This window comes from Strix aluco, chromosome 10, assembly GCF_031877795.1.
Source record: "Strix aluco isolate bStrAlu1 chromosome 10, bStrAlu1.hap1, whole genome shotgun sequence".
Taxonomy (NCBI): Eukaryota; Metazoa; Chordata; class Aves; order Strigiformes; family Strigidae; genus Strix; species Strix aluco.
In genome coordinates, this window is record NC_133940.1 from 26,327,750 (window position 1) to 26,341,401 (window position 13,652).

The 13,652-nt window shown below is 34.1% G+C and overlaps 1 protein-coding gene across 1 annotated transcript in view; it reads right to left on the minus strand.

Annotated features, from left to right (window-relative positions):
- The window catches only part of LOC141927626 (connector enhancer of kinase suppressor of ras 2-like), a 212,889-nt gene that overhangs the window by 60,656 nt on the left and 138,581 nt on the right, over window positions 1-13,652 (minus strand). Inside the window, exons 9-11 of the mRNA XM_074834806.1 lie at window positions 12,610-12,756; window positions 4,404-4,537; window positions 3,601-3,806 (exon numbers count right to left, since the gene is read on the minus strand). Of these exons, the coding sequence (XP_074690907.1) occupies window positions 3,601-3,806; window positions 4,404-4,537; window positions 12,610-12,756 (487 nt within the window). The remainder of the gene's footprint in view (window positions 1-3,600; window positions 3,807-4,403; window positions 4,538-12,609; window positions 12,757-13,652) is intronic.

The window sequence follows — 13,652 nt, forward strand, 5'->3', positions numbered from 1 at the left end:
AGAACAAAGAGGTGTATAAGATAAGTATGCTTCTGGATAGCAGGATTTTCTGAAAATTGAAGGGATAACATATACCCAGAGTACTGTGATTTTCCCACTTTCGCTCATACCATAAAAGTTAGCGTAAAAGTTAGTTTCCAATTGTATGGAAAATATAGTTTCCCTGTCCGCCTAACAGTTGAAACCACCTTTAACTACAAATGTATTATTCAACTTCTAATCTCAAACTTGGCCTTAGAAGAACAATGTTAATTAAGAAAAAAACCCCAACAAATCAAGCAAAAGGAAGATCAGTAATATGGAAAAGAATGAGAAACAAGTAAAAATTATAAATTAAAAACCAAAAATATGAAAATAATAATGCACTTAACAAATGAAGATCAACATAATAAAACTTGGTAGTATTTCTGTAAAGAGAAGAAAGGACTGAAGCCCTGAAGAGATTTGTAACACAAATGCCAGATGCCACAGCACGATTGACATTTAGGAAATTTAGGACAGGAAACACACAAGCCAAAGAAAGGAACTAGTGATTTTGCATACTGCTTATGTTACTTTCAGGTTCTTTCCCAAACAAACGTAACCTATAAACTGTTTTGAGATTTCAACTTGGGTATTTTTCTGAGGAGTAAAAAAATTATTGTATACAAGTAGACCAGTATAAATTGAAAGGGAAAAAAAAAATATTTATGATGTTTTTGCCTCTAACACATAAACAGAAGAGATATGCACTGCCACAAGAGCTTTAAATACCATAGCATGTTTTACCAAGAGTGTAAATCTTGGTAAAAAATAATCCACTGCACTAATGATAAATATAAGCTTAATTTTGACAAATGGTTTGAGAAAATGGACTTATTTGCCTTCTTGGATTTTGCATGTATTATCAATACTGAGGGTCTCACCTGCCTGAGTATCCTTCCACTTACCAGCTGCTACAGAGACTGGTTTCTAATAATTGCTTTAATTCTGGTAAATCTATGGCAGGAATTTCTCAAATGTGATTTGTGTGAGTCCTAGCAATGCTCAGCCATGAAAGACTTCAGAAGTTTTATTTTCCTTACTTTGCCCATGGCTATCTGGTTCCAGCATCAGATACAAGTTTATTGGATCTACCATAAATCCTGTCTTTCCACTAAAAGACATATTGTCACTTCGATGGTTCAAACACACATCTTTAAGTCAAAAAGTACAAAATGTTCTACTACAGTAGAACAAAATTTGGATTTGGAAGTCAGTTAATTGACAGATTAATCTGTAGTTTAAAAAATTCTGGTTTAACATTTGGTTTTGAAACAAAGGCATATTCCTCAGACTTTAAAATCAAATTCCTTCTAGATTTCCAAAGTTACAGAAAATCAGAACTGTCCGTCATAAACACAAGAAAAATCTTGCATATTACTGGGATCAGGCACAGAGCCCAACATTTTAAGTCATCATGTGGCATGAATTTATGAAAGCAAGCCAAATACATCCATCTGGCTCCAATTTTAATCACAGTTAAGATTTATCTATCATTCTAATTTTATTACAAAATGATGTCACTTATCAGGGAGATAAAGACTGAATATTACTGGTCTTAAGATGGAATCCTACCGTTCAGTGTTACAGCTCTTTCAAGAATCATGCGTATGGCTTTTTTTACTAAAAATATCCTACATATAACAAAGATCTATTAAAATTTCCCTATTCTGAAAAGGTAGTGTGTATATATACAAGGTCCTGTCCATTTTACAATTGATATTTTGCCATTTTTTACCATAAATCCAGCTGTAGTTAGCAAAATCCTAAACCAGGACAAAAGGTCTGTTTAATTGATAAGCATAAGATTGCTTTCAAACTGTTAGAATGATGAAAACAGAACAACACTTGGAAAGCTAGATGAACTATCACTGCAGCTGGACTTAATCTGAAGTATCCTTGCAGCTGACATTTGCAGACTTGAATTCTACCCTCTCACTTCTTGAAACAGCAGTGGAAATTCCTTAACTGTCACTCATTAGCTGATCTTAGCCAAAAGGTAATGTGGTTAAAACCTTAACCCAGGTAAGCTATGTAAACTATGCCATAGATATCTCACACATAGTAAGAGAACCTCAGCAACCATTCATTGACAGAGGAAAATACTTATGCATCTTAACTATCAAAATCTCTTTTGGCACCCGGGGCTGTCAGCTGCCCTCTCTTCTAACATTTATGGTGGTAAGAACGCTGCAGTCTGAGGAGAGCGATGAGAAAACCACATTGTCTCTAAGTATTGACAACTGAAACAAGCATGGGAAACTACATTTAATAACATCCATGGTATCAAATCCTGCACCAGACTAACCAGTTCCATGGCAGACCAACAGAATCGGTGCCTGGAGTGCTTAAAGACTTTTCTTTTTTTCCCCCAACTGTTTCCCATTTCAGGTGTTATTGGATCTCTCACTATAACTGCCTTTGGTACTATCTCCATTAAACTGCAGCGTGTTTTTATCACCTGTGTTCTTCACAGACACATTTTTCTTTACTAATCTGAGCCTGTGAGAGGTTTTCCCTTTCCTAGATATCAAAGAAAAAAAAATAGGATCTATTTTTAAGAAAATGAGAGAAAGGAAAAAACTCTTAGTCTCAGAGTAGGTGAAGTATTTATTGATGGCATCACATATATATTTTTATATATATATATAAAGATAGCATCTACCCATACAGAATGCTCTGATCAGGAGTCATCATGTTCTCTGAGGCTCAGAAATAATGCCATTTGCAAAACCAGATATAATTACATTTTTTAAAAGAAATATTTTATCTTAAATCTCTTTAAACTTTACGAAAATAACTTATTGCCTTGAAAATAAAACCACTGAAAATATATGGAGAATACATCACTGTATTTCAGTAGTATTCTAAAATTCACCAAACACCAGCCAAATCAGTTTTAACAGATAAGCAAAAAAATTTTCAATCTTCAGCAATATGTACATCTTCATGCTCATGTACAAGCACTTATATGTTGGTAGACCTGTATGCTCATATGCATTTACATACACACAAGATTTCTATTAAAATCCAGAGTTAATGATTTTTTTAATAGCATCTTATATATTTAAGCAGTCCCCATTCCAAGATTTTAAAATATATTTCTAGTATTAACAAATGCATTGTAGGATACTACTCATGTAATGATATCCATTTAATACAGCATGGAATTTTGGAGGGCCTTACATCTTATAGATACTTTCATAACACGCGTAAGTCTTTTCAGGCCCTCCATTGAAGTTTAACAGCCCAGAACATTGCAACTAGAATAATCTCCAAGAGCTTGTAAATGAAATTGAGTAAATCAAGATGCTAGCTGTCCAAATAATATGAACTAAGCATCATTCAAAATTTTAAGTATGCACTGCAGAATAAACCTATAAATAACTTCCACACTCCTGGTCATGAATGTTAGCTTGTAATTATACCAATTATTCTTTCACATAAACTTTTGTCTAGTATTCAGAGCCAACAGGTCATGGTCTAACAAAGAATGACAGATATTTGGGGGTGTTTCAGTGTTAATAGCACAATCTGTAAATTCAGTCCATTTAAAAATGTTAAAGAAATTGAGTTTACCGTGAGTGGGTGTTTTTTCTCTTCTCCGCACTCCTGCAGCTCTGCTTCTCTCATACTCAGGGCCCACAGGGTGGCCTTCACCTTCAATTAAAGTGTAGTATTTCCCACTTTCATGCTCCAGAAAATAGCTTGGAGACTCAGAGCCTTTCATTCCAGACTTTCCAAATTTGCTGATGTCATCACATGACATTATTCCAATTTCATCCCTAAAAAGAGTAAACCAGAAGATTATGGAGAAATTAACAATTTTATGATAAAGCTAAAGCATACAACTGTCTCTCCCAAATGCTACAAATCAAAGTTCTATAATTGAAATGCTATATGTGAGAACTTTCATAAAAGCGATTCAATTCAATAACGTAATTGTAAACTAACGAATCATTAGGTTCCATTTTAATTGTAAGGTAAACTTAGTCAAGAGTTTTCTAGTATCTGAAAGGGAGCATAAGGAATTGGTATAACACAAGAAGTCAAGGATTTCCCTTGTAGAAATGCATGCTTTAAAATAAGATACAAGTGGTCACATAAAAGTAAATAAATCTAAATGATTAAAGACTTCTTTAAATGCTTTCTTGGTTTAGGACTAAAACCAGGTTTTGCTCAACTTGTATCTAGCCAAGTGAAAGCTAAGTCTCTCAAAACAAGAGCATGCTGCTTAGCATATTTCTAGCTCTTAATTTTACTAAATATTTAGTTTCATTGTGGGGCTTTTTTTTTTTTTTTGTCTGTTTTTTATTAAGCTAGTGAAATTAAAGTGTAAAATTTTATTTTTCAAAACCTCACATTCATTAGGACATAAGTACCTGGGGCCATAAAGTCCTGACATAGGAGACAGAATGAAAACATCCTGGAGTGCAGAGTTCTCCATTTTTGAGGATATACCCATTGTACTTGTTGGTGTTGTAGAACTGCTTGTTGGACTGGTTGGAATTACAGGCTGTAAAAAAAAGAAAAAAAAAAAGCACATGAAGAATAAATTAATATTTTCTGTGCTACAAGTAACAATGAAGCCAATGTGCATAACTTTAAGAATCTTGACCTCTTTTTTTGGATTAGCCATTGTTTTGAATTACTGAAGTTTCTGCTAAAAAGATGTCTACTGAAACACTGTTTTACCAAAGAGTTCAAGACTAGTTACAAAAGAAACTAATAAAAGACCAGTGAAATTAATTTAAAAGCCAACTCATGGGAAAATCTGAGACTTAGAATCAAAATATGATATTTTAACCAATGCAGAAAATCAATTACATGGGGATGAAGGACATACACTATTAAATGCCATTAATACAAAAATTAATTACAGAACTCTGTACTTGTACTTAATGAAAGTGTTCATAACCATAATGTTGGTTTCAGCAGAAGATTTATTGTTAACAAGGACAGAATACCTTGATTTTTTTCAAGAAAACAGAATTCATAGTCATCTAATGTTTCTTATTTTTTTTACTGAATCCATAGGTGTGATGATTCTACCATCAAATATAGGTTCTATAATGACTAGCAATGAAATAGAAATTAACCTAAACAGTAAATATGAGAATCATAAATATTAAAAGTATTAATAAAGTATGGGGGTCTTTGAGGATATATTTTTTTTAATTTTTAAATGAAGTTAAACATGTCTTTTTTTCCTTAAATGCCACAGGGAAGCTCAAGTCAATAGCTATAAGGACTACAACCAAATATTCTGTGCAGGATACAAAGATATATACACAAAGAATATTTTTCAACCGAGGAACAGTCTGTATTTATGTTCAAGAAATAGAAAGTATTTTTATTTAGTATCATTGTTTAAATTTTTTTATATGAAAAATTCCCATTCAAATACAAAATTGCGCTTAAATAGATACAACTAATTTTCTACAGGTGGAAGGAAAAGAGTGACCTAAAAATTGGATGAAAGCTACAAAGAAAAATTATAACATTTTTCTAAATACAAGGTTTTCTATCTTCTAGAGAGAAACACTGAAATTATTTTTATGTGATTCAAAAAGTAAAAGCAATCCTAAATACCAAAAAAGGATGTTTTTTCATGAGAATATTGGTCTGCATAAGGGCCCAAATGATACTACTCTTCTATGCTTATTGTTAAGTCTCTTATACTCCAATCAAATGTCTTGGAGTTTTTTATATTATCAATATAAATAGATAAGAAGTGACTGCCAAAGACAAGAATCATTCACTAGTTACTTTCTCATATCTTTAGAAATTAGGACCTACTGCCTTATACACAGTATCAGCCACTACATTTAGAATACTACCATTATTTCTGCAGTTTTGGTGTGGCAGTATTAGTAAAGAGACTAAATATCAGATATTCTAGTAATCCCACAACTTACCTGCAACTGGATATGGTTTCCCAGGAGCCAAAACATAAATTATCACCATCACAGAAAGACGAGCAGAAACTCCATTTCAGAATCAGAAAAGAAATTCCCTATACCAAGTCTCTCACGAATAATTGCTTTTCAATTGTATACTCAGTGGTTGTCAAGGTTCCAGGTTAGTCAATGAAGTTGACAATAGGAAAAAAGGGTGGGGAAAGATAATATGACTGTTCAATTTGCCCCCAAAGAAGGTGATATCCATGCTATTCCTGATAGATTTTAAAAAATCTAACCTTATAGCAGTGTAATCTTTTCTGCTTTCCATACCAGAAAGTGAGAACTTTCCTTTTCACTTTTCCATGACTTTTTATTTTATTTTACATTCTGAATACTATCTGTTTCCCCTTATTTTGGCTAGAAAACAAGAAAAACTCCCTAATTCTTCCACTATAGGGCTTGTTTTCTAAAACACTAATGAATTGTAGTGTGCGCTGTTCTTTCTCCAACTGATTAGACTATGCGTACCCAGTGTATACTCGGTTTACTCAGTACCCAGCTGAGACTGTACTAACACTGAATAAAGCACAACAATTATTTCACTTATCTTGTGGTTTATATTCCTATTTATGTCTCTCAGTCAGGTATTTGAGTTTCTTCCAACATGACATTCAGCTTTTTCTTTACTGTAATTTCCACACTATTTGGAATTATTGCCATATTATTCAGCTGCTACATTCTTTAAAACTACAGTTGATTATTTCCAAGAAGAATACTTTACACTTGTCCCTCTTTAATTTCATTACATTTTTAGAGCTTTTTCCTAGTTTTCCAAACCAGAATTTCCAAATTTTTTATTACCAACCCAGACTCCATTGCATTTGCAGACCCTCCTGGTTTAGCACTGTATGCAAATTTAGTAAGCAGATCCTTCAGGTTGTCAGGAAAACATGGAACAAAGCCACAAATATCACCTATCCATTGAATACTAAATGATAACGTCCTTTGTTAGTGAACCATTAATAGCTATTTATTAGGCAAGGTTATCCAATAATTTTCCACCCATTCAATCTCAATTTCACATAGTCCTTAATTCTCTATGCCATACTTATGGGAATGTCATGAGAAAAGGTATTAATATCAGAGTAAGATATACAGCTTATCTCCTACCTACCAGACCAGTTAACTGCTCACATAAGAGCATTAAATCTGTTTAATGATTTCTTCATAATAAATTAATGTTGTTTTTACTCATCTGTTATCTTCCAAGTGCTCACAAAATGTTTGTGAATATTAAGTGACTGACTTATAATTCCCTGGCTCTTGCATTTCCTTCTGAAGACAAGCATTATCCTTCTGGTTTTTCTAACCTTACTGTAATTCATTCATCTTTCACAATTTCACAATAAATACATTTGAAAAATAATGGTCAATGGGACTGCCCCACCCCCAAAATACCAGCTCTTCTTCTTGCCTTTTGGACTGGCATACTGTAAGAGCTCACCCACTGAGTTTACAGAAATACATGCTCTCAAAGCTCACTTTCCCTATATAAGGGTTCTAAGTTTTTAAGAAAATATACTGCTTCATGATTGCTCTCAGATAAGCTGTCTCCTGCCTTCTCCCTCTCAGCTTTATGTTATCCACCTTCTCTATGAGAAACACCTGTCTTCACAGTGCTTTCCAAGAATTTGCTGGCCATTATGTCTTTGGAACAATGCTTGGTTTGATCCCTTCCTCAAAGGATGCACCCAATCCAAATAAACCATATTGGGCGATTCTGCTAGTTACTCACAAGAAACCTTCACTCATCTGGCCTGGGAGTCTTTAATGAACTTTCTCCTCCTCTGTCATCATTCCAGCAAATATAATTCTTCTATGATCTGGAGCTTAGAGTGAAGGTAGCAAAGATGTATACCTTCACTCTAAGCACCAGATATGTCTGTGATATCAGATATGAAATTTCAGTGGTTTTAGCTATCTGCAAAACAGCACAAGGATCTTCTAATATTATTAAAACACTAGTTTAATAAGAGTATTTAATATAACATTTCAGTATTACACCAAGTCAAAAAAGGCAATTTTAATAAATAGTAAATATCATCTCAACCAGGACTATAAATTAAATGATGTAGTCAGGCCTTTAAGTCTTATATCTCAATTCCAGTAAAATTACTTGAAGTGATTATGCTGACTGTGTGTGTGTACAAATGAATGTTTGATGAAGTGTGTGCAAATACACGCACAGATGAAAAAAACCCCAAGGAAAAGTTATTTGTTTATAGAAGACTTCTGAAAAGTGACACTTTAGGGTATCTGCTGTTGTTATTCAAAGTTTTTAATGAGAATAGCTAATTATCAGTAAAATGATTAAGCAATGCTGAAATAGCAGAATAAAAATGAAAGACGAATGGTAAATTCAACACTCGTCAGAAATAAACAATTGTTTGCCAAACAGAAAAATTCAAACTGTTTCAGAAACAAAGTAGATTACTGTGATTCTGTGTGCGTTTTGCAAATATTGGGGACAATTAAATATTGTATCTATTTTAAACGTGGTGTTCAAAACAACAAACATGACCCCAGTGCATCCTGCAAAAAACAGCAGGAGAAGATGCAGGAAGCTGGTAAAGCCCGGTGGTACAGCAACAAGAGGCTTGAACATGGACATCCCTTACCTTTTGAGGGGGTATGAAGATTAAGGATGGGGTACTGAGTCTCTGCTTTCTCCCTTGAAGGAATAAACTCAATCCCCAGAATTCCCCTGATGGGTGAATTCACAGAAAACACACAGGCGTCACTCTTCTACATGGATTGCCTGTGTTAAGGGAAAATGGGGCTTTGTAACTGCGTATCACCCTATAAATTCCTATGGTGTGTAATTTTTGTCAGAATAGATTAATTCATGCCAGTGATACAGATGACTAATTGGACAAGCTACTATTCAGAAAAATTACATGTTCAATAATACAAATGCTACTCACAATAAGAAACAGAACTCTCAATATTGCTGAGTATTTCTCACATACTGCTAAATTGGTATAGCTGTGCTGTAAAACAGCAGGTATGTTCTCAGTGTTTTCAGGTCTTGTGGGTTTTTACTTTTTTGAAACTTGAAATATAAACCGTTTTTGATGTGTAAATAATAATTTTTCTCATCAGAGCAAGAGAATACTATGAAATACATGTGAATACAACAGAAGTCAATAAAAGCACGAGTGGTATTAAGATGCAAAGAACATGACAGATCACCATCTCCTCTGATACAAGACATTTAAGAGAACAGAACATGACTTATTTGCTGCATTTCCTTTGTCTGAGGTGTTAAGAGTCTTTCCTTGCCCAAGATATTTCTCACTCATAGTGAAGTAAATGGGCAGCACATAATTTCAGAGTTCATCTGACCAATTCTATCAGGGTACAGTACCTGAACTATGAACTGCAAACTGAATTGAGTGGTATACAAGAAGTGGTGTACACCAACTTGTTATTTTCCTTTTTTCACTCTACAAGCATCTGTTCTCATAAGGCTATAGAATTTTGTACGAAGCAACACCTTTCCAAATTCATATGGTTTTCAAAATCTGAAATGAGCTACTTAGCTAGAATTATTCTGAAGGTACTTATAAAGCTGCAGAGCCTAATGTTTATTTTCTAATATGTAAGAATTATAAAATTGTCACTGTTGACATAAGCTTTACTACTCATGTCAGCTGACAGATTCTATCTCTCAAGCTAAATAATAAAATGTTTAATGTTCTGGATCAAGTAGTTGTAATAGGAAGGATTATTCCAATTAGAAAATTTCTGCAAATAAAAAGAAAAAAATACAATAAATGTTGTATTTTATTTGAATGAAGATGCTGGTATGCTCACTTTTCTAAAAAACAGAGCACTGTTTGCCATTGCAGATGAAAGAACCATTTTATATTCAGGGGGAAGATAATCACAGAGTTTAAAAATGAAAATAGTCTTCTAATATCACATAATGCCAACTAGAGACAAAATGAGAAAATGGTATGACTGACATGTTGTCTCACTGAAAGATAATTGTAGCATAAAACTTCGGCATATGTTAACATTCTGCTGCTGTTAATTAAGCATCAAGGGAAACTATATACAGCAAAGAAAAGCTACAATGAGACCAAGAAATAAATTTTATAAGGATTCACAGATTCTGTATCATTAACAATTCATAAATTAACCATGTGGTATAATTTTAAACATAACTACTGTGGAAAAAATTATGAATAATACCTGTAAGTGCCTTGAACAATAACAGAGCGCATGATAACTTTTATTTTAAAAATTCCTGCTGCGCACCAACCTGAGTTAACAAATATTATTTCTGGCCTCTGAATTTCAGGTTCTTAAATCCTGCTTCCTTTGTTCCTCCCCTAACTATGTACAGCTTTTGCTTTGTTTTTACCAACACTAAATCAGAATGGAAGAAATGCTCTGCATGTGTTATTTGTCATGGTGTGTTACATACGTGGATACATATATGGATCCATATAATGTAACACACCATGAAATATAACACATCCATATACGTTATCCTTTTTTGTGACAGTCTGACATTTACTGAATTGTCTTCACTCTTGATCTACTTTAACTGAGATCTTTTTCTACAGATTGTTGCTTAACTGATCATTCCATATCCTACATTCATGCAGCTGGTTACTTTTGTCTGAGTATAATACCTTCTGTCTATGCTGAATGTATTCTGCTTATTTCTGAAAGTCTGTCAATAGCCTCTGACAGCCTCTGATCTGTAAGAGCCAATTTAATCCATTAGTGGTAGAAAACTCCAGAAAAACAAATAAATAATCCAAGAAGCCTTCCTACCAATTCAACAAATTAAACTGATCTAGAGAGTCTAAAAAATGGCAAAGTCAAACAAAGGCAAGGACATTCTGCAGCCAAGAACAGGGAGAGGGAAGTGAGATCACTGCTTTCTAGTCCAGCAGCATCAAGCTGTTATGTCAGCTGTCCAGGAAACACAAGCTTTAGTATCATCTTGAAATTTAATCATGCTAGTTCCAAGTCATTAATGACAATAATAAATAATACTAGATCCAGGTGAGAACTGTAGGAAACAGGCAAAACAAAAACTGTGTCCTAAAATGTATCCAGGTCCTAATACTTGAGCTTACCTCTGTGGCATGAAGACTAAAGACGACCTAAAAATGCTAAAGACGACCTAAAGTTGGTTTTCAACATCTTTTTATTTTCCAAAGTGATTTATGTTTTTACTTAAATCCCTTACAACACTATTCTCTAACAGAAGAAACATATCCTATGAGGATGACACTTAAAGCACCGTTTGATCCTCAGGGGCTCTTGTGTTCTGGGTCATCAGGAGAAGACATATCACAAAAATAGAAACAGTTGATAATTCCACAAAAATAGCTTGGTGCACTTGCACTTATTTGGCTACCATGACAAATGTTGGCATGTCTTGTGGAAAATACCATGCCCATATACAGTACATATTGTTTTCACACTGACAAAACTTCCAGAACTAGTGCTGCTTGGGAATTATGATCCTTGAATGTACTAATATAAAGAGAGGATCTCTGTAGAAGCTCTGTTGCAAATGCATTTCCATTTTGCTGTCCCTGGAGGCTTCAGACGAAGTTCACAAGTAGATACATAAACAACTTGCTAGAGCAAAGAATGTTTGTTATTCCTGCACCCTTATGGCAGAAAAATCTGAAGAGTTCTGAATCTCCTCTGGGTGTTATAATGCCCCTTTCCTCTCCCCCAGAGGTAAACCCAAGTGTCAGCACTCCTGAGCTTCAAGGATTACACAAACTCCTTAAGTGAAGCAGCTGCATAGGATTTAGGGACTGAAAGACTCAGGAAGTCCCAGGTGGGAAGGAAATTTGCCTGGATAGGCTTGAAGGGTTTGCTTTGTTTTGTTAACTTAAAAATTATTCAGAAACAAATTGATGTATCATGTGTTCCAAACAAAACAATGCTGTGAGGTTTGCACATTATGAAAGTTATTACAGGATATTATATAGTATTAAAGATAAACATGCATAGTTACTAATTTACTCAAAAAACTTGCCTTTAATAATGACATTTTACATTCAGTATTTTTACAGAGAGTCAGTTTCTCCTACATACGTTGATGATGTAGGAAGAACCAGCTGTGATGTTCACAAATTATTTTTTTATATCAACAGGTTTTCAAGGAGTAAATATGCAGAAAATATCAGAGGTTCTATTAGCATTGCTACCAAAAACTCAAACTTGATGAGAGATGTGGAACAGAAGCAGACTTTTCCTGAAATTTAAAAGGTCTGACACGCTTGATTACAAACAAGTAGTTTTGACAGACTGTGAAATAATGGAAACAGGGAGGCAGTGTTGCCTCTGCCAGTCAAAACAAGCTACTGAACCTTAGGCTGCCTTGTTCTTCAGTAACACCATCTGTAAGCGTTCTTTCCTTTTATGAGTTCCTGTGGCTCCCAACTTCACAAAAAAAAAAGGAGGAAAACAATCTCATTGACACATACAGTATTGCCACACATATTTATCTCAGCACCTTATTTCAGAGGAATTTGGGACTTTTTAGAGGCTCCTGTTCCTTTCACTGCAAAGAGAAATTCTAGTGTTTTCTCCTGAATAAAGTAAAGGATTTACCACAGCACCAGCATTGCAACAGCCTTCTTACCTGAAGTGCAAGAGGCTTCCACCTCACATTCTTCAGAAGGGCAGGAGCAGAAACCAGGGTATTCTGTGGACGTTTTTTCAAGGTTAAAATCACTCCATTTGGGTCTTCCCGCAATGCATTTACTAGGTTCTTTAACTGCCAGCCAACCTAAGGAAAAATTCCATAATTGAAATTTGAAAGCTTTCCGTTTAACTTTAAATGTGAAGGAAGTCTTCCATTAATTGAAAAGGTCTATGACAGCCTACTCTTTGCAAACATAAGCAGTTTTTATAAACTCCGATTACTTTTATTGGACTGAAATGATGCTGCTGAAGCTGGATTTTTATTTATCTGTTTCTCAACAAAATAAGGCGTAAGTGAACACTGTTTCCCTTTTAATAATTTTAAGATCACTGTGCATTTTAAATCAAATGATGAGGACTAGAAGTCATGAAATAATTTCAGTCTGGATCCTGAGTTGAAACAGGCACTGCTGAGGAGGAAGACAGACTATGCTATAGCAACATATGTAACATATATGTAACAGCTCTAAGATCCTAACTGAAGATAAATGATTATTTACTTGATTTATCTATACAGCCACTGGATAGAGTTGAGTAATTCAAGTTATTAGAAACTGTGAACACAGCCATAAAAAAGAACGTTACTAGGACTGAAAGGATTTCATATGTTCAGCTCACAAAAAGCTACTTAGAGACATTTCTTAATCTTCTTGGTTATTGAAATATGAATTTAGCATGAACAGTTTATACATGAAAACATAAAATGTTTTTTTATGGGACTTTTTTTTTTTAAATGGATGTTTACACTATCTATTATTCTGAATGGTCGAAGAGGTTTTAAAACTGAATAATAATATAAATGACAGTATATAAAGATGTTTATGATAAAAGTAGTTTCTTGCACATTTAAGTGCTGCTGAATTTCTATCCATATTTCCACCCACAGGCACATGAGAAAAAAAAAATTAAAAAAGGGCATCAAAAGAGTCAGATATGTAAATTCAGAAATGAAAGTCAAATTCATAAAAATTCACATTTTTC